The sequence below is a fragment of the Bombus pascuorum genome, chromosome 11 (genome assembly GCF_905332965.1).
Source record: "Bombus pascuorum chromosome 11, iyBomPasc1.1, whole genome shotgun sequence".
Lineage (NCBI taxonomy): Eukaryota > Metazoa > Arthropoda > Insecta > Hymenoptera > Apidae > Bombus > Bombus pascuorum.
In genome coordinates, this window is record NC_083498.1 from 11,038,156 (window position 1) to 11,059,415 (window position 21,260).

General features: G+C 36.5%; 2 protein-coding genes and 3 long non-coding RNA genes across 9 annotated transcripts; 4 read left to right on the plus strand and 1 right to left on the minus strand.

Annotated features, from left to right (window-relative positions):
* The first annotated feature begins 38 nt into the window (after window positions 1-38).
* On the plus strand, window positions 39-2,922 carry LOC132911959 (H/ACA ribonucleoprotein complex subunit 2-like protein). Its single transcript, XM_060969025.1, has 3 exons — window positions 39-265; window positions 345-417; window positions 517-2,922. The coding sequence occupies exons 1-3, from the start codon at window positions 97-99 to the stop codon at window positions 746-748; spliced, it is 474 nt and encodes a 157-aa protein (XP_060825008.1). The 5' UTR covers window positions 39-96; the 3' UTR covers window positions 749-2,922.
* LOC132911951 (rho-related BTB domain-containing protein 1) lies at window positions 1,099-20,845 on the minus strand. 5 transcript variants are annotated; one of them, XR_009659117.1, is made up of 16 exons: window positions 16,870-17,010; window positions 11,308-11,671; window positions 10,683-10,786; window positions 10,034-10,231; window positions 8,460-8,667; window positions 8,105-8,347; window positions 7,933-8,018; window positions 7,473-7,596; window positions 7,222-7,356; window positions 6,738-6,761; window positions 6,120-6,270; window positions 5,878-6,008; window positions 5,565-5,807; window positions 5,333-5,481; window positions 4,630-5,059; window positions 1,099-4,410 (listed from the first exon to the last, which is right to left on the minus strand). XR_009659117.1 is itself a non-coding variant. In XM_060969011.1 (15 exons), the coding sequence occupies exons 2-15, from the start codon at window positions 11,485-11,487 to the stop codon at window positions 4,825-4,827; spliced, it is 2,211 nt and encodes a 736-aa protein (XP_060824994.1). In that variant the 5' UTR covers window positions 11,488-11,671; window positions 20,702-20,845; the 3' UTR covers window positions 1,099-4,824. The 5 variants fall into 5 exon arrangements, 4 of the variants coding, with proteins under 4 accessions (XP_060824994.1, XP_060824995.1, XP_060824993.1 ...); XM_060969011.1 differs by lacking the exon at window positions 16,870-17,010 and adding an exon at window positions 20,702-20,845 and having other exon boundaries at window positions 1,099-5,059; XM_060969012.1 differs by lacking the exon at window positions 16,870-17,010 and adding an exon at window positions 17,427-17,529 and having other exon boundaries at window positions 1,099-5,059.
* On the plus strand, window positions 10,227-11,232 carry LOC132911968 (uncharacterized). Its single transcript, XR_009659126.1, has 2 exons — window positions 10,227-10,474; window positions 10,534-11,232. It is a non-coding gene; the product is annotated as an uncharacterized LOC132911968 (long non-coding RNA).
* Window positions 14,266-15,341, plus strand: LOC132911970 (uncharacterized). The gene is made up of 2 exons (XR_009659128.1): window positions 14,266-14,674; window positions 15,214-15,341. It is a non-coding gene; the product is annotated as an uncharacterized LOC132911970 (long non-coding RNA).
* LOC132911965 (uncharacterized) lies at window positions 16,229-18,696 on the plus strand. The gene is made up of 3 exons (XR_009659123.1): window positions 16,229-16,729; window positions 16,940-17,600; window positions 17,726-18,696. It is a non-coding gene; the product is annotated as an uncharacterized LOC132911965 (long non-coding RNA).
* Window positions 20,846-21,260: the final 415 nt, after the last annotated feature.

Consider the following 21,260-nt stretch of genomic DNA (forward strand, 5'->3'; position numbering starts at 1 on the left):
CAGCGAAGCTTAGTGTCTAACCTCTAAGTGAGTATAAAGCACGTGGACGAGATATAGTAAAGTTACTAACTGGAAATCGTTAATATTATTGTAAAAATGGAGCAAATAGAAATAAAACAGGAAATTGACGATAGTATGAAAGAAACAGAAACTGGTGATAATACAGAAATTAAATACGAAGAAAAATTAAAATACACAAGTCTTATAGCCAAACCCATGGCTTCAAAAAAGTTAACCAAAAAAATTTATAAGTGTATTAAAAAAGGTATTTTCATAAAACAGTTGAATAGTAAAACATTTTTGTGAATCATTTATATTTATGATTTGTGATATAATTATTTCAGCTGCAAAGCATAAATCTTATCTTCGAAATGGTTTGAAGGATGTTCAGAAGCATCTTCGCAAAGGAGAACAAGGGTAAGAAATAAATTTTTATTTATAACTGTAATTAGATTTTCTGATAATTTTAATAATCAATAGACTGTTTATTTGAAAGTATTTGTGTATTTTTATTAGATTGGTAGTCTTTGCCGGAGATGTATTTCCAATAGAAATCATGTGTCATTTACCAATTGTATGCGAAGACAAAAATATTCCATACTGCTACACACCTTCGAGACAGGACATTGGTACAGCTATGGGCGTGAAAAGAGGCAGTCTTATGGTACTTATTAAGGAACACGAAGAATATAAAGAACTTTATAATGAAATTAAAACCGCAATGATAACATTATCAACACCGATATAGATATCTTTAACAATTTATATCTTTAATCACTTTGTAAATAGAATAGATCCATGTATCCTTAAGAGAGAGAAGAGTATTGTATCAGAGACTGCAACTTTTTATACAAATATCTTTCACTATTATGATGTAACCAATTTGTTATATAGATGGCAAGTTTTTTAACACAAATCACTATAGAATAAAAGAATCTAAAAAAGAAATAGAAATAAAGTTTCTAATTATAATCTAATTTATATAATAATAATCTAATTTAATGTAACATTTTTTAATTTGAGGACTAGACATTACATTTTTGTCCTTCAATGAAAAGGATATATAATTGTTTGAGATACAGTTCTAAAAAATCCAAATTTTAGTTAAAAATTAAATTTATTTATCGCCTGTGCATTTTTGAAAATAGAATATTAAAATTTAGCTTAAGATAAAAATCATATTTCTCGAAGCGGTATGGATATATATGTATATACAGCTTTGCTTTTATCTTAGACCAGTAAAATTAAATCTGCCATAGATTTCATTATTTCGATTAACGGTCATCAAGATATCCGAAAATCAATATGGATTGTCAATTGAGACCTTCGAACAATCGCTTTACTTCTTTAGTTTCTCTGTGATCCTCAAAATATCATTTAACATAATATTTAAAGGTAATTACAAAACTTGATGTTTGTCAAAGTTCGATAGCACTATCCACTTGCTATCCATCATACGTTTGTTAAATCCTGACATGTTCAAATATTGAAATTGTTTAAATTTGAAAATATGTTTATGAATACGAAGATTGAAAATAACTCATTAATCGTAAGATATAATCAAAGCAATAGAAAAGTTAAATATATGAAATAGTTACAAATTTGAAACGTAAATCGTGCTGGGGCGAATTGATTTCGATATAGAAATATTAATAATAAATATTATAATATTATAATATTATAATAAATATTAATAAGTCATAAGATTTGACTTGTATGTTTTGAAAAAATTTATACGTTTGACGTTCATTAATACAGAACGTTATAATATGAAATGTTCAAAATTACTTTATGATTTCTTAATCGATATCTAAGCTTAAATTCTTAATCCGACCAAATTCTGACGATTCCGACGAATCGGTTACAGTAATGCTTTGTTAATTGGCCTGATACATTTATTTTAATTATGTACTATATAGAGACACTCCACGGTGTCATTTCTGAGAACTGGTGGGAATAGCTATAGCCAGTTAACCAGACACTACTGTAAGATTCAAAACAGAGGTCGCAATCACAATAATCTTCCTCGGCGTAGGATCGAAGGCTTTGCGAGCGTGGTAAGTTGAAAATTAAAAATAAGAAAAACGAAACGAATATGTAAATACTTTGAGAAATTGAAAAATTTTTACTTTGAAGGAAATGTCAGTAGAAAATAATCGTTGTTCATCAACGTAAATTAAGTTTACGTTAAACTGTACATTTACAATCGTCACGTTTAGAGTTTTAAATGCCCGCAAATGCCTTGTACGCATGGAAAAACATTTAATAAAAATTTAAGGAGAATTCTGGCTAAAATGCATTTGAAAATTATAATTTCCTGATCCCCTATAGCTCTACATGTAACTGTATTCCTTATTCCTACGATTACTGATTTCAGTACAAAATATACACTTAGGAGCGACAAAGGATAACATTGACGTTAAAATTGACATAGCGTACAAATGGGACGCTATTCTCACCCTCTCCTCGCCGGAACAGATATATTCTCTTTGCGTGTACATTGTTTCCGTTAATTTCTCTCAGACCAGGCAGTAATACATCTTGTGACTGTATATATGTTTAATTTTACTTCTTCCTCGACTTCTTTCAAATATCTAGATTGAAATTGTTTAATTCGAATAACCAGTCAAAGAATCCTCATTGTCACGCGTGGTTACATAAATGCTTATTTAGATACAGTACTGTCTTGTTAATTGGCTGGAATTCTGCCTTATTAACTGACCATTGCTATCCCCACCGTTCCTTGGAAGTTTCTTCTAGGAGCAAAATTCTAATTTTTTAATAAACGGCCAGTTAACAAGATATTACCGTATATGATATACATACATAATGTAAAATTACAATTCTCCGTTTATATTTTGTTTCTTCCCCTTTTGTTCCTTCCCATTCGCTCACTCATTCGAACATACTTTCATTGCACGATGATGTATGAAAAATCGATTGAACGACGATCACGGCAAAGGATGATCTAACAAGTATTAAATTATTTGTGATGTCGACTGCTAATAATTAACAGGTTGCTTCATATCTAAACGAGGATTTATATATGTGATTGATGACCCACTTTGACGATACATAATTACGTTTCTTCGGCGTACGAGAATCAATTTGTGCCTTACAAAGTACAAGTCGCTAAGAAAATATATAATATACGCGAGGATTCGCTCTTACACAGAGATACATTCTAACGGACCATCGCTCTATACCTTACGAATGTTACGATATACGTAATTATAGTCGTTACGAATTAATTATCAATTCATCCTCATTTTCTCTCGTTATCTATCCTATTAAATTATTCTTACCAATGTGATCGTAATTTATAATTCTAGCAGTAACCCATTACCGTGATCGATATGTCGCAGTTTTTTTATTGGACGATCCAACTTTATGTCGATTGAACTGCACGCATCCCCATTACTTAATAGTAATCGACGATTGACGAGAATAGCTATTTCATTTAGCCGTAAATCGTTACAAAATAGTACAAATACGAGAGGACTTCTCGCACTCGAAGAAACCGTAATCTCGTCGAACGGAAACTCAAGAGATGAAGCGTCGTCGGATGCTGTACAAACAATGTAAAAATCCGCGTCGATTTATTATTAATAGTTACTTATTCCTTATAGAACTATGTGTATCCCTTAGTATAGTCACGCTCTACTATGGACTAAAGCTATTGCTCGTTTTCTTCAGTCTAACACGCATCGATAAAATTACGACGAATCTTAATCGTCTCTTGAAAATTTCTTTTTTTCTCTTCAGTGGCTCGATTTAAAAAATTTTCCAGCCCTTTTCCTCTTGCCCTTCCTTCTTTTTTCTTTTTTTTTTTTTTTTTTTTTTTGTAGAATTAAGTTGTAATTTGAGGCGGAGGGGAAGCTGGAAATTACAATAATTATCGAAGTAAATACTGTTCAAGATTTCCCAGTATTTAGACGCACAACGATTCGGTAGAAAATGCAATTCGGTTTTCTATGCGTCCTGAAATTCACCATGAAATTAATGTAGAAATTTTGGTTTAGGAATATACAGAAATCATGAACAATATTAACCAGAGAAATATGAAAAAATCTCAAGGGTGTTAAGAACCACCGAAGTAACTCTTGTATAAAAATCACTTGTTACGTGATCAAAGTGGATGAGCAATCTGAAGCATTCACGTTCTCCATAGAAAAACGTGCCGTGCTCATTGACGGACAATTGGATGCAAGATATTCTTCAACTTATATCGTGATTCATTTTTTTCACTGTAATTCATATTTACGGATACGATCAAAAAGACGTTAAAACATGTCCCAGGTGATCGACATCACCCTGTTTTAGGGTCGCTGTGGCAGCAACGACGAGTCGTCAACAAAAGGCACCATCTTGTTTTATTTGCTTACAAACGACGGACGCCCGTGTGAAATTCTAAAAGAATCGACAGCAGAGAATTTGTTTTAAATACACTTCTTAAATGACGATACGGATGTTCGGATTCATTTCCGTTGAAGTTGTACAAAAGATACGATCGCATCAATTTTTCTTGGAATTGTAATTCATATGTCGTTTTTTTCTTAGACTGGACACTTTTTTCCAAGACAAAGAAAAACAGGAAGAAGAACCAAGAAATTCATTCTCATTACGTACGGCTGGTAAAGGACTGGATGACCTATATCCGGATTTTTTCATAGGCATCTTCAAATGTGCAAAGATCGTGTTTAACGTTCCTTAAGTATAAATCTGTAGCAGTATCAAAATAGTAAAAATGCTGCATATGAAGACCATGAGCACGGGTAGGACCAGAATGAATCGGACTGAGCGGCGTAAGCCGCTAGGCTCTTGTCATACAACCTGTTCACCTGATTCTATAGAGTCGAACAGGGGTCGTTCAGCTTGCGGATCGTTGTTCGCCGACGATGCTGTACCTCCACCACCGTTCGAACTTTCTCTTCTGGTTTTGCTCGTACCAGAAAAGCATAAGCAACCGGACTGATTGCGATTTCTCTTCAACGTCGGCTTATTTTCGCGGTCACGTTCCGCCAAACATTTTTGGTAGTAATCGTAGTCTTTTAAATACCTGTTGAGCAAATAATTAATTAATTTTTATTTTTATTAGATTAGCAATTTCGTTTTGTCACAGATACGACTATATATGACTAAACTTTAATAGATGGAGTAGGAAAAAATATATATTAATTTGATCAATAATATGTTCATAACTCTCATCCAGAACGATTGTAATTGAAATAAAATTGCTATGCAACTAAAGTTCTTTTTAGTTTTAAAATTCTGCGCTTCGAAGAGTTAAATAATTAATCGCTAATTTTAGATTTTATATGCAAATACAGACCATACTGGAGGCCATCGATGCTCGTTCAAATATTCCTGGTTCTCCGGATGCAGAAGGCGTACGCTTCGCGGAGACATCTTGCACAATTTGTTGTAATTGACGCACAAGTGGTTCATACACCAGTCAGCTAGTTGATCGGCATTATGCAACTGCGACATGCAAATTGGCGAGTAAGCTATCAGAAGATGTTAGATTCATCGATCATGTACAGGTCATTGAAGAAACAGCTGACCTTGCACGGTTCCAGCAGTCTCAGACAGTTCTCCACGGCCTCGTTTCCCTCGTTCTGAGACAATCTCCCGAGATCTTCGATCACTCTGCTCTCGACCAAGTTTACCAGTCGTTGCAAACAAAGTCGATTTGCCAATTCTAAGAGGTTCAAGCACCTGGCAGAGGAAATTGCTGGCACTTCATCCGTATAGAGATAGCAGAGTAGTTTGTGGAACGTGTACTCGCGTACACCGGGAAACACTATCTGTTAAATGTTATTGTAATTTTATTGTGATAAAATATTTTTAAAAAAGCTTCAGGAGACTGATATTTACCACTTTTGCGCTACTTTCGCGGAAATCTCCGGAGAACATGGCCTTCATTACATCACATCGGGCAGTGAGTATCGCTTTGTGGGCTGGAACACTTCCATCGTCTAGTTCAAATATCACATCAGCGAAGAGTCCTAAAAGAAATCATATTTTGTCATCGAAAATGAAGAAAAATTATTTTAAATTAATTTTTAATATTATTAGACTGCAGATGTTTTGATTATTATATTTCATTAATACCGTACCTTGTTCTAGACAAATGTCTTCCAAACGTTGCCTCACCACTTGCTTATACCTATTATTAAGATCATTATTAAACTGATCTCTTGTTTGTAAAGTTCCAAGCACCATCAATAATTGCGGAAGCTCCAAGAATTCCGCCGCCTGTCTAATCTCCTATATGCGAAAGAAAGAGGAATGAATGGATATTCCTATGTAATAGAAAAATAAGCATGAAATGAGATTTTTAGAATCCATTTTTACATTGTCAGCTGAAAAAAAGTTGATGTTTTTCATGCACCTGTGATCGATGAAATCTCAATCGTTTAATGATCCTCGTATTTAAAAATATGTATTTTCAAATCCTCTGCATAAATTATGCATAATACTTTATGAGTCATTGGATACTACCGTATAGAAATTATATTTTCATTACTTAATGTCTTTATCAAGGCTTTTTTTAGAAAAGAAACATGCTAAAACGATGATAAATATGACAGTGACCTAACAAATTGACTTTAGGAATCGGTGAATCGATATTTTCCATTTAGCTAAATGTCTCTACGTTGTGGTTCGTGCGTGTAATATGTGTTCGTGTGGATATGTGTGCTTGTGTCAGCAAACGTATTTCACATTGTACTAACCAGTAGAAGCCCGATAGGAGCTGTCTGAAAGAATAGAGCCGCGTTAGTTCCCGCATACCGAACTCGTGTTTAAACTTTAAACTTACTATTTGCATAAAGTATCCCTTCGACAAAAAAAAAAATACATTTACTCTACGGTTTAACTCCGATGCAAAATAATATAACCTACTACTGGGTATACAAATATTACATAATTACTCTATTTACATAATTTTCTGGAATCCCTAGCATCGATCCAATTTCCTAAAAAATATTAACCAGTTGCTTCGAAAGCTGTTCAGATAGGTTTACCATTATTACATTTGTATCATAAGAAATGCACGCATAAGATCAATTACTACATATATTAAGTTATTTTTTTAATGCAATAATGACGTCGAAAGGAAAATGGATGTATAGAAGCTATTATATTAACTAAAAAAAAAATGTTAGATGGCCCACGGGTGTACCTGCCCGCACAGGTAATTGTACCGACGCAACGTACTTGTAGATCGTGATACCGTTTATCCAAGCTGCCCATGTAAATGAATTGCAAGCACTGCTGCATCGCCTGGGGTGTAATTAGTTTAGACAGCATCACCACGGTCGTTGGTTGCTGCATTCCGTTTGTATTTTCAGTCTATAATTTAATTGAACAAAAAAAGAAAACTAATTAGGATCTTATTATTATGTAACTCGAATAAACAAATTCTTATTAATTTATTCACTTTGGTTTTCATATTTATAGAGACTTACCAAGCATACACGGATGTTCTGGAAGGCAGGATGATTAAGTTCTCTAGTAGCTCCAGGTGGTTTCTTTTGGTCCACCGTGGGCAGTACTTGGAAGCTTGAACGTCGCTTCAGTTGTTCCCAAACTCTACAATATGATTTTCATAATTTGGTTAATTGTGTATAAAATCATTGCAATACCACGCAAGAGGCTTGAAAATTTATTAAATTTAGGAAATTATTCAAGATAAGTTATCAACTATCGAGCATCATTATGCGATATTATTTTATAGATATTAATAATCCTTTTTTGAGTGAATAATCTATATGGAATAATACTTGCTATTCTTTTAAAAGTTGTTATTAAAATACAAATATAAAGTTAACGATTTGGTTTTAAATATTAGAATGAATAATAGAAAATTAAAAATTTTTAGACGATAATGTATATTATAATTTGAAGAGATTTGCTCAATGAACTCACTTTGCAGGTTTTGATTGATCGATACGAATGAGGCATTCGGTGTCATCGTTGAAGTCACCGACCGTTGCTTCGCCGAATGTACTCACCTTAATACAATTTTTTTAGAAATGTTTGCAAGTAAAATATAAACAATAATTTAAAGAATAAAAGAATAATAAGAAACGGAGAATACCATGCTAGATTCGCTAGAGCTTCGAGGTGTTTGTTCCTGAACGAGTTCCATAGAGAAAAGTCGATGGAACGCGGGCGATGCTGCGGCTAAAAGACACCTGTGAGCGGAAAATGTGCAGTTTCCGGCTATCAAAGTCACGTCAGTGTGAACTGGTTTTGTCCACAACGTTTTCATGTTTTCTTCGTAAGTGCTTGCCGCCAAACACACTTCCGGTGGTACAGGTTTTGGTGGACAAAACGGTGCCTGAAATATAATATGCTCTATTAATTTAAATTAATTAAATTATCCTCTGTTAAATTAATCTTTTTCCAAACTAGTTTTTTAATAAACATGTGAATTATCTAGGAAAGCTTACCTGAAGAAGAGGCCTTTGTACCCTCTTCAAGTTCGTCATCCAAAATCGTTGTTGACGACGCGCGATTAAGGCAGCGCGTATCGAATTCTCGAAGACTTCGTTAACACCGTAATACGTGAAGACGCTAGTCTCATAATAGCAAACGCCAAGCTCACGTGCAACAGCTCGAGCTTGATCAGGCATTACCAGATCACTCTTCCTCGTGGCTCTGAAAATCAATTTATCAAAATATTAAAAAATTAGTATATTAAATACTTTAATACATTGTAAAATTATAATAGATTTATAAATTTATAATGATATACAAGTACTAATAATAATATTCAAATAGCTTAATTTTTATACTATATTATACAAATTAATACAATCTGAAGCTAAAAGGCTGTTGCTCATAAAGCTATCTTTATATAATAGGATTCTGCAAAATGATCGTAAAGAAGATACTGAAAGTCACGATGAACTTTGAAAATCCCTTGGGAGTCTCCAATATGTCAAGGCTCGGAATCTCGTTCTATATCGCGTGGCACATCGAAATAAAATATTCTCCGCTATACCGTTCAAGCGATATAGGTGCAAAAATTCAGTATAAATGCGGTATTTCATCGATTAAATATCCTAACGTGAGTAACTTCTCCACCTGCGAATTTACAATTCTGTTAAAACTGATATACATATTCATATATAGCTACTACTCTACTTAGGTCACAGAAAGATGTCAATCCCATATTAGCTTAGCCGTATAAACCAGTGTTTCCCAACTTACAGTTTTCCCTTCGTGTTTACGTATAAAAAGACATTTTTAATAGAATAAAAGATACACTAAAAGCATATTTTCCAGAATATCGTTGCAAAGTGGCTGAAGTCTCTCGGAAAGTGCTTTTATCAGGAATCTATTGACTCTACGATCCGTCACGCTTACGCTAGTGGCTAAAATTTTTTAGCCACTTTCTCAAGTTCTCAATAATGTGATTAATTCGAAATTAATACTACAGATATCAATAGTAATTTTCTTCGGTTACTTTTTACAGGAACATCGTAGAAGTTTCCTACAATAAAATATTCCAAGCTTTCTTCTAAATTTCTCAACTTTATGGAACCCATAGTGATTGCGAACTTTTGGTCAGCAGTATAATATTAGCATAGCAAGAGATGATTACTCAAGATCTCAAAACGTGCCTTTTCGGTAATCTGCCTATCGATAAACCCTGCAGGATCCCTTAAGGACCTCTTTTACTCAAGAACGTCGATCGTTGCATTTTACTATGCTAAGAATCGGACAGAACTCGTTGGCTGCGATGGACCGCGTCGATAATATCCTCAAGATGGCAGAGAAAGGATAGTTTCTATTTGATAAGAGGCGCGAAGGAGTCGTCCAATCGGTAAAGTGTCTACGAGGCATTCGCGGAATCGATACTTTGACATACTTCGTCGAAGAGGCTGTCGTTGAGGAAGCATCGATGCATTTAAACGAACTCCGATATAGGGTGAAGAAGTCGATTCAGGAAAGGGTGTGTTGCTTCTAAATGTGGAAAAGAGGAAACTGACTATATGTAATCGAAGGAACAATATCGTACCTCACGAACGGACTGCGGTCACGGAAATAGCTCAGATAAGTCTCATCTCGGTACATGTAACGTAGATCGTTCTTGCAGCCCACTAACAGTACCGGAGTCTGTGGGCAGAATCGTCGTATTTCCGGGTACCACATCGCCTTGCAGTTCCGTAGAGATACTGGATTTGTTATAGAGAAACATAGTAGCACAACGTCCGATCTAATTTTAAACATACGTAGAGATTAATTGTTTGATCTTTGAAAAGTTAAATATACTAATTGCGTATTCTTATATTAAAATTATAAGTTTCAGGAGATTTATGGTTGATCAGTACTGGCTTCTAAGTGGTTCGCGTAGAAATAATAAAAAGGAGAGAAGAATAATTAAAGCGTTTAAACGATAGACCACGTATAAAAAATTCATATCAAAATATATGAAATTATTTTCTTAGAGGAAAAAGAGGTAAATTCTATACTAAATATGACGGCAAACGGAATAAGTGTTAAAATAATTTATATTAGTTTTTAGAGCTATCGTAAGATGAAGCTAAAATTGTAAGTGCCAACTTTACTACGATCGAAGAAAATACAAGAATATTCCGTTTGTATGTTAGATGGTACGCCAAACACGGTGGAAATTTATGAGAAGATTTATTTGACGATTATCTTACCTGCCGTACGCGAAACGTCGATCCTTCTCGTGGTCGCCAAACGTGTCCCAAAGTCGCAAGGAAACATTCACGTTATCGACTACTTCCCAGGAACGTTCTAGGACCTAGAAAATGGACGCAAGTTGAAGTCTTTTATCTTAGTTACATTTTTACATTTAACGACTGATCTACAGTGTGCAAGAAACGATAAATTCGTCGAACAGTCCATCGAGCACCGACCAAAAACGCAATAACGTTCCTCAAAAGCGATCAGACGAAACTGACTAAACTAGAAATCTACGCAGAGATCACGATGAAAGTGAAAATACAGTACAGGTATTTGAACGCCTCTTAAATGACCCGAGGGTAAGCACCGATGCAAACGTTTGCTCCCAACTTAAGAATTTTCAACTTCGACATTTACTCCTCGTTAAACGCTACATCGCGTGCGAAGCGTTTTGCGTTGTCTTTTCAAAATTAAAACAACCATTACTACTAACAAATTGTAGGCCACGATTCACAAATTCTACCAAACCCAATCTATACGGAAGATAAAAATTACAACGAAGGATATCGCATCTGATCTAAACCAAAGTTAGAGACTACGACCTAGCGAATAATATAGAACGCTACTCCATGAACTCACGTCCTTGTAGATTCTATACTGGTCGATGGCCCAGACGGTGGGCACGTGAGTCGTCAAGAGTTGCGACAGCGACACGTGTTTGTTGCAGGCTCTCGCACAGATCAGCCTGGTCTTTCCAACTGCCGTATCGCCGACGACCACGCACTTGACCAGTTCCTGATGCGGTTGCTCATTGTCCATCACCGACAATCTCCCCTGTTCATCCAATATGCCCTTCTCTCACGTGCCAGGTCGTTCGAAAACGCGATTTCCTCCGTTGCTACCGTTTCGTCAGTCGAATGGCACAACGTCCACATCCGATCTTCACCGTGAAAGATGACGCCGCGTTGATCCTGGCGGTCTGTTCCCCTTAACGATGCTGAAACTGAAATCGTAAAGGAAAATCGTAACCATACGATTGGTCAATGGATCTACGCACGCGATGTCCTTGGAACAATTCTAGAAACGATCTAATCGTTGCTTGGAAATTGCAAGGAAAAAAATGGTGCTGGCACGAGGGAAAAGGTGCGAGGTTTCACGTGAGAACAAACTTGGTACCGGTTACGTCGCGTGACAGACCGAATTCTACTTGTAATTCACCGCGCTCTTACAGTGCGTTTGATCTTTCGTTCGACGCGGGTTCTCTGTGATCAGGTTCTTCTTTTGGTCAGTTCAAAATTGCACCATAACTTCTAAGAAAAAGATGTTCTTTCGACGAAACACGAGCTAAGGATCTGTAATACTCGAACGACGAAGCTCGACATTTTGGACAGTTCGATGCACGATATGTTCCTTGATAGAAAGTTAAAAAGTCGCCGATAACGATGCAGACAACGATGCGGACACGTGCAGACACGATGTCGATCGGTCACGTAGGCGTAGGTATTTTAAGCTTACGTGCAACGTTCAGACGTCCAGGCACCGTAAATATACATGTATACGCAGAATGCCTATTGATTTGACCCCGTAAGCGGCTTCTCTATATTTAGTATCGAACGTTCGTAACTTCAACCTCAACCCCGCCTATCACCTTAACCCTGAACCAAGCCATGGACACTAACTAGGAATTTTCACGTTCATACGAACTTGAACAACAGGATGACACCGTCGTTGATCGTGTCAGCCGCTTTTAAACGAACTTCGAACCTTCGTTTTATCTGCTTTGCACCGAATTTCGCCGAAACTTACCAGACTATGTATTTATATCGGAGCACCAAAGTCAGATATTTTCTAAGCAATGCGTGACGCTCGTTTCGGCTATGTGGATATCAATTTGAACGTGGAAATCGTTGGATTTGTTAATTCACGAGATCGTTGAATCGATCGAGAGTTAGTTTCCTTCGTTACGTTTGAGAAGGTGTTCTTTCTGATACGTTCAATCAAGGATTTTCTTCTTTCATGCTATCAATTATTCTTTCGAAATAAACGCTTTTTATACGTATATTCGGTCGAATAGAAAACCAGATTGAAATCGGACATAAAAAGTGCATTAAAAAAATAGAGAGACTGTGTTTATCAGTAAAACAATTACTATGGAAGGTAAACGAGAGTCTGACAGATGAGACAATCGCATGACGCGAGGAACAACTTTATGCTATCCCTGACTAGGCTATAAAATTGTATTTCAAGCGGACACGTCGATAACCGGTGCTAGGTGACAGCGTCTATAGGTGTATGCAGAACAATCAGAATGAGTCACAACGCGAAAGTCGAAACTGTGGCCCGCTCGATACATTGGCCCGTGCCGAGCGCCTCTTCCTTTCGTGATCCGACTCTGTGAATGAATTTACTCCGACAATAAGAATCTCAGTTTATTCATCGAACGTCGCCGAGGAATCGATTGCTGGGAAGACGAAATATCTCTCACGTTCACGCAGACGTAGGAAAATTCGCTACCTAATTTGCAAGTTCGTTTAAAATCTATTTTTAAGCTTTAATTAGGATATTAATATCGGTATGATCTCGTTTCGATACAGAGCTAAAACGATGTTTTTCTAGACAAATGCCGAGCCTTTAAATTAATTTATCTTTATCTATCTTTATCTATTCTGATCGTTGAAGCGAGCAACGTACATACGACGAGCTTCTCAGAAACCAAATCGATCAACTCTATTTCTTCCAAGTTTCTAATTTCTTAATTATTTTTCGAAAAACTCAACCTTGTCCTGTTAATTGAATTAAGATAATGAAACGCAAATCGTATTGTGTACATGATTAAATGCGAATACCAAGGGGTTTGAACGTTTCGAGGGAGCAGCTTGGCCGACTATTTCCCCGACAAGAAGCAATTTTGCTCGGCCATCGCACGCTAGCCAAGCCTCTGCAGTCAAGGAACTTCCCAAGAAATTTCTTTCACCGCGGGAGAGGAAAGAAGAAAAAAGAAAAGGAGATGGAGTTTGGAAGGGTCGGACGATCGATAATCGCGGAACGTTCGCGAATCGCATGACTACTTATGCATCGACAATTAAACGTCGTTTCCTCTGTTGCAGCTCGCGAATTGTCGTCGACTTTTTACAAGGTCTTATCGATCTGCGATGCTCGACGATTACGTGGCACATGAAGATTTCCACTGTTTGCGGTGAATTACCGAGCGACCGGAAACGATCAACGATTCGTAGGGCGAAGAGGATACTCGATGCCGCTGCACTTGAACTTATCGCGCGATCGTTAACGCGACCTAGAAATAAGTGCATTGATTTTCACGTCGACTTATCCAGACATTCTAATTATTAATAGACTGCAAATATCCACGCATCTACGCGAAATTAGAACGTGCAAGGATATACAAAATATGCAAATATTGACTGGATCGTTATAGCATTTCTGACATCGGTGAAATCTGTCGTCTCGTAAGATCACCGTTATAAATGAAAGTACATAGCATATTTTAAAAATCATCGTTCTTAACGTATATTTATTGAACTTTTCAAAGGAAATAATACGAATTTTGTCGAGCTTCCAATCGATCGAACGTAGATTCCCTGATAATAAATTACACGATAACGTCGATAAATATTCTCGTCGAGAATTATTTGTATTTTTGAGTAACTTAGTTTGCATCGAAACGTGCTTTTTACGATTCTCCGAAGTACTAACTTCCTATTACTTTTAGTCTTTTATATTACTGATTAAAATTTGTTTACGAGCGTCATTAGTTCGCGAAAGTTACTATTCTACTCGTTTTCGTTTCATCTCAGCAGGGTGAACGTTAATTTCGACGGTTCATTCACGACGAAGAGCACTTCGGGTATTACGCGACGGCTTTGAATGAAACTTCGCAACTAGGTCGAGGCTCGGAAGGTATCAGAAAATGATTTCGTCCGAAAAGCATTTAAACTCTCGAATATCCTCGATACTTAGAGAAACTGACAATTCCCTTTCCAGACAGGTAGAGTGAATTCGAGTAAATTGAAGGATAGGGTTATGTAGCCGTCATTGTCTCATAAAACGAAAGAAAAATTCCTGACAAATCTTTCAACGCGTCTTTCACTCTCCCTCGATAAAACACGAACCTAAAACTTGATTTATCACGAATTACAATTCTAGGGAATTGATATTTCTTTGTCTTTTTTACTCGCATTTTTCTTTTAAAAATGTAAATTTTATTTGATTAATTAAACTTAAGTAAACCTATTAATTCGTTTAAGTAACGAAAGCTTAGCATATTTAGATCTAACTAATTGGTATTTAAATAAGTTCGTTAAAAAATTGATGTATATCTTTATATCCGTCTGATTGATTTGTAACCTACAAATTTATTTATAGTCTATCTTCAACTTCCTCTTGAAAAGTTCAATTGCCATTTAGCATTCATCTACAGAAACGTCTATTTCTTCAAACTAGACTCTACGAATTTTTCTTTCGTGAGTATCGTATTGACTTTAACCCACGATTACAATAATTATGCTAATTTTCGTCTTATTCGAGCGATTTTATCGAGACCAGGTCGATGAAATGCCTAAACGTAAACGCCAAGGTGACATGGATACGTATTGCGTGTGGAAGATCCGTTGACGCATTGCAGAAGAACAAAATTATCGGGAGAGGTTAGCAAAGTGACCGAGAAAAAGGTAGAACAGTGCATAAAAAAGGAATGTAAAAAAAAATTAAAAAGAAAGAAAAAAATGGTGGCGCATTTGAACCGACGGAGAACAGCATTCGTCCCTGCTCGGCCGGTAAATCAATTTCGTTGAAGGACGATCTAAGAGTGCGAGAATTGCGGCGGGGTCAACGAGCCACGCAGCGGCCACATTAATTAAGTAAACGCTGCTCCTATTGCCGACCTCTTTCAACGGCTAATCGCTTTCGACGCTCGTGCGATTACGTTCACTACGAATATCCAGAAATTTATTTCTGACGCCGTTTGTTTTTTATATTTCATAAATTGGACGACAGTTGGTTAATAATTCAGAGATTTTGTGTCATCAATTTTCCAGGATAACGAAAGTAAAGCTTCCTAAAAACGTAGAAACGTGAATTTGCATAAGTATCTGTAGTCCAGTAGTATTGAATGTCTATATTAGATACTATTTAGAAAATACGATTGTTCTAATTTTTTGCTAAACATTCTTAATCTTTATTAAAGAACGATGTTTATAAATTCTTACTTCTCCGTTTTCCTTTCTGTTGCCGCTATTGTCCATACCTCTGCAGGCTTCAAAGATATACAACGTAATAAATATTATTTAATTCTTACATCTCGATATTCAAAATATTTTTCAGCTCCTCTCCGACAGTTTTATACCAACAGGAAATTGAATTGTATGCATAAATTCATGCGTGCATAACATGCGTATCAAATGTAAACTGAAATAAGCATATGTAAATAAATCTTATGTCCGAACATATTTATTTGCCTATTAATAGAATATAATCAATCACGAGGTGTTAAAGAATAACGGAAATCTAACGCTAACATAAGATTTAAAAAAAGAATCATGCAAGAAAATTAATTGTTAAATTAAAAAAAAATTAATCAAAAGAGATTAAAGTGGCAATAGTTTAACACAGATACTATTTTTCTACATCAATCATTTTACTCTAATTGAAAGTATTGTTAAAATTTCACATTTCTTTCGGCATGGAACGTGTTAACCGGAAGCCGCTAACTATAAGTATTTCCATCAGCTGTTGACGAACAGTGTTGGGCCTGCGTTACAATTTACTTTGAGAGTATCATCACTCGTGCAATTTTTATATATTAAAAGATGAAATTAGATAATCGTATAGAGAGCATATAACGAGGAAAAATTCATATGTGATCACTTGGAGCAGTATTACGCCAGGGACACGGGCTGCACGGTTGCACGCAGTGTGGTCTCTTACATAAGTTAGAACAGAGGTTAGAAAGAGAAGCATAGAGAATACGTTCGACCGATATGAATAGTTGACACGATGTTTTCACTTGATATCGGTTTTCATCAGAAAACGAAGCTCTGTCTATGTAAGTGATCCTTTCAAAATTTTCATAAACGATCAAATAGATAGTTAACTATTAACGATCAATGGTGCGTTCATTAAACCGACGAGGATTGAACGATTAAACGTCATCGCGATACACAAATTCAAAATTGTATCACTTACCAAGTTAGAAGATGGTTGATTTATTTGACAAACGATTCTCAAATCTGGCAGTGTTCTTTTTTATCTCTAGGTCTTCGGAGGTACACTCACTACGAATTCAACATGAAGAAATCGAGAACAATGTTTTGTCAACGATCACCAATCCAATTAATACGAAGATTAACGCTGGTTCCCTTAAACACGATGAAACGCGAAAACACGCGATAATATTGAAACGCGAGGAAAGTTAACAGGCTGAACCATCTACGTCCGCGACGTATACGTATACTAACAGCTACGTAGACGAAACGAGTCTCATAAATGCACGAAATCACGTCTACTCACACGCACTGTGATACTCAGATCGGATAATGTCTTCGTTGACAGAAGACGAGTCCATAAACTCGCGTTTCACAAACGTGCAGCGAGATTCTGCGAGACGAAATGAAACAACTAGCTGAACGAAATGACAAAAGTGAGGTTACGTAGGTCCAGACTCGATGACACGAGTTATCGAGACGCAGTCTGATAGTCGATGACTTTTACAGCAGATTTCTCTCCTTTCTTTCTGTTCCTACCGTCTCTCGGATCGTGACAATGGACTAGAAGCTGCAGCGGCACGCTGCACACCCAGGACGCACCACGCAAGTTCCAGCTGACGTCCTGGCGAATCGAAGAAGTGGGGAGGGAACGGAGCAGTCAAGTGTGGTGGACAGCCCTCATGGACTTAGATCGGCCCTCGTGGCTCGAAAGTTCGTCACGCTTATCGCTTCTCTCGATATTGCCAATTTATCCGATAGTAACAGTTTGTGACAACAACAATTTTTTTTTATATTTAATATCTTGGAACTTTATCGGACATCTTTCAATTTTTTAGGAGAAGCATAAGTGGGAAAGCAGAATTAGGGATTGTTTGGTTATGTTTTGCAACCCTTTGACTATCATTGGTACCTGTACGTGATAGAAGTCAATGCTTATAGAAGGTTAAAGGTAATCACTCGCCAGATATTAATAATACACCTATGAATGCCTGTAGGTACACCAACTGTTCTTTTTTTTCCTAACAAACGAATATATTCCTATATTACTGATTTTATTTTTGGGATATGCAGAATGTAAAATGTGAAATATTAAAACAAAAGATATTGTGGATTCGTACACAGTGATTACTACCGCATTGAGCACCTCTCGTCTCCAAACACGTCGGATCAAAAGGTTACTTGAAAAATCAAGAAAATGAATGAACTTAAATTACTTAAAGTAAATGAAAGAAACGTGCAATTTTTATTCCGACAAAATAATAACGAACAAAATGGAAAAACTATACACAACTGACCAATGACAGTTTCTTCTATGGATCGAAAGCGCGGTCGCAAAACTAGACCGTGTTAAGCCGCCTAGAAATGCGTCCCGTCGTCCCGACAATGCACGTGTACTCGTTCAGATGTACACAAGCAGCTCGATCGTCGACGGCGAACTCGTTGTGCCTTCGAGCTCCGAACGCCGCGAATCAGCAGGAGGAAGAGGGAATCACCAACGCCACAGGAAGGGAGAATCACCGAGACAGGAAAGGAGGAGAATGTAAGCTTTGGCAAGAGTTGGAACAAGAGAAAACGATCAGCAGTCGGCCAACCGCGTGAGACTGAATGAACTCGTTTCTGACCCCGACTTGTCCTGCCTCGTTCCCGAGCCACGACAACCCCAGTCTACCACCTCTCCGCCTTTTCCTCCATTTCGCAATGTCTGTTTTATCGCGAGAGATTTTTCATCTTTGCCGATGATTATGGTCAAAACTTAATTATTGTAGCTATTAAGAAAGTTTGAATTCGATGGTGATTTGAAATGTAATATTTGGAATTTGCTCTGACCCATTTTATCCAATTTGGAATCCAACATTTTAGAATACTTAGAATACTCAGAATTTTCTGATCATTTTATTCCTCTTTTTATATTGCAAGTATTCTTGCATTCTAAGTAATCCAGCCTTTCTTCAAAGAAATTATTCTCAAATAACTTAGTTTCACAACATGACGTTCTGCACGATTATTTTTCTATTACAAATTAACCGCATCGCTCAATATCTCTTTCGTCTTTCTTTTTACCAGCCTAATTGTATCAAGTACAAAGAACAGCAAGAATTATTTTTCCCATTTCTTAAGAAAATCATATCATAAAATCTAGAACTTTTATATCAACGAGTCAGTAGTTTTGAGGCGGATTAGAGAGATGGAGGAGCGTTTGTCTTTGATCATCGAAATCGCAGGACTTCGATAAAGGGATATCGCAAAAGGGATATAGTCGGTGGATTACGCAAAACAGAAGTCGAGACGGGGAAATAAAGCGCGTCGGGACGGCGACACCTCGTCCACGCGCATGCCAGCCTCGCTCGTGACGTCAGAGAGCGAAAAATCAATCCACCCTGTACAGTGCGGCAGGACAGGGACGTTGTATATCTGGCCGCCATGGTCACCGTCATTGAATTAGCCGAATTAATTGTAGTTCGCCTAATCGATCGCCCTTGGGCTAATTTGCAATTTTAGAATTCTGTCGATCGTTGATATCTTGGAATGTGATTAATGTTTTGCTTTCTCGAAATGAGTTTTCAGGGAGGAAGAGGTAGAGGTGTAGATAGCTATAGATTGAGATTTTTTAGAGCCTCGGAGATGGAGATAGAGGATATTAATATACGAAATGTGGCTGGGATTGCTTGAACTGAAAAATGGAAAGAAAGAAACGGGAGACCTAGTTGTTACGCGGCTCGACTTGGCAAGAAGTCCCACAAGGAAGTTGTATAAAAGATTGGAGTAGTATTCTAGTTTGAGTTTGTAAACTCATTTATGAAAGTACTGAGATGAAATTGGAATTTAGGAAGAGTTTAGGAGAAGTATGAATACATAATGTACTCAATAATGAATGAAGATGACTATGATTGAATGTACACAAATGTTGAATATTGTAATATCAAAGTTACCATATAGATATTTAACATTTCAATATTAGAATTGAACATGCTACATTTTCAAGATCACGATGTTTCAACTTCTTTGAAATACTTGAACATTTTTCCACGATACTATGAAATTGAAATTAATCAATAATTTCATCTTGTTCAAATAATTTCTATTAATTTTAAGAATAAACAGATCCAGATCAAAAAGACAATAAGATGCTATAGGTAGAGCTTGCACATCGTGAAACGTTTCGTTACGCAATCCATTCAAACAGCACCATTTAATCGATTAATTAATTGTCCGTTCCACCTCGTTAAGACTACACACGCCGATGTAATTGAAATAATGCTTATGTAATGCAAGACGTTACTTTGGAAGATAGGGACACCGACTGATCGTTTTTCCATAATGCACAAACGAATCCCAGGTTGCGCGATATACAAGCTAACAAACGCTGGCAAACGTATTTCAACAAGTTTTATTAATTGTAGAATACTTTATTCCGATCCAATCGCGATGCACCTTCGCACAGTAATCGAATCGACGTGCTGACGTCGGACATTTCAACGACCAATGACTCAGAGGTAACGCGTTTTATATCTTTATATTTCATTTTAGGATATTTTAAAAAATATAGATCAGCGATTCTACGATTAAGCAAATATATACATTCACAAATGTGACGACTTTCTAATTGGACTTAAAAAAAATCAAAGGTGGATTTCCAGCGTAAAATTCTTTGAAAATTTTCAATAATAGTTCTTTGAGAGTTTTGAAAGCTAAAAGATATACACATATATGTATGATATCTTTTTATATTTTCAAAAAATCATTTTTTTATATTTTTTAATTTCTCTGTGCTTTATAGATTTCTTATCCTCTCTATATTCTAAATTACTCACCTGTTATCCGCGTTTCCGACTAGTTCCCACTGTCGATCTCGGAAAAGCAAACTGTTTCACATGATAATTAATAAAGACTGTTTTTCTTTCGCGCCGTAGATGGTGCGTTCGAGATCTGACGCGATCGTGTCTCAGCTACGAGCAAACAATCCGTAAGATTGCAACCGAAAGGGATTTCTGCATTGCTGTTGTCCCGTGCCTCGGCTTGGACCACCATTAGCTCATCAAGTCCGTTAAACGGACACGAAAGAAGACAGAGACGCCGAACGAGGCGGACTTAAGTGTCTGGAGCTGTTCGTGCAATTGTTAAGTAACAATTTAAACCGTGTATAGACTGATGAGCGCAACGACTTGGTGCACGCTGCAACGCATTAATATCTGACTGACGTTGTGTCAGATCACTAGAGCATTCATCTTGCAATTTAATTTAGAATTTGTTAAGATAATTGGAATTATTGGTATATTAATTGATCATTTGTTCCTATAATTAAATTATTAGATGCCATTGTTAGATAATAGATATTGGAATATTAATTAATTATTTAATGACAATCGATTA

Coding starts and splice junctions, on each gene's coding strand:
- LOC132911959 (XM_060969025.1), top strand. CDS start 97: ATGGAGCAAATAGAAATAAAACAGGAAATTGACGATAGTATGAAAGAA. Junction 266..344: donor TTATAAGTGTATTAAAAAAG/GTATTTTCATAA, acceptor TAATTATTTCAG/CTGCAAAGCATAAATCTTAT. Junction 418..516: donor CTTCGCAAAGGAGAACAAGG/GTAAGAAATAAA, acceptor TATTTTTATTAG/ATTGGTAGTCTTTGCCGGAG.
- LOC132911951 (XM_060969011.1), bottom strand. CDS start 11,487: ATGGACAATGAGCAACCGCATCAGGAACTGGTCAAGTGCGTGGTCGTC. Junction 8,019..8,104: donor GCTCTAGCGAATCTAGCATG/GTATTCTCCGTT, acceptor AATTGTATTAAG/GTGAGTACATTCGGCGAAGC. Junction 5,060..5,332: donor CATCGATGGCCTCCAGTATG/GTCTGTATTTGC, acceptor TTTGCTCAACAG/GTATTTAAAAGACTACGATT.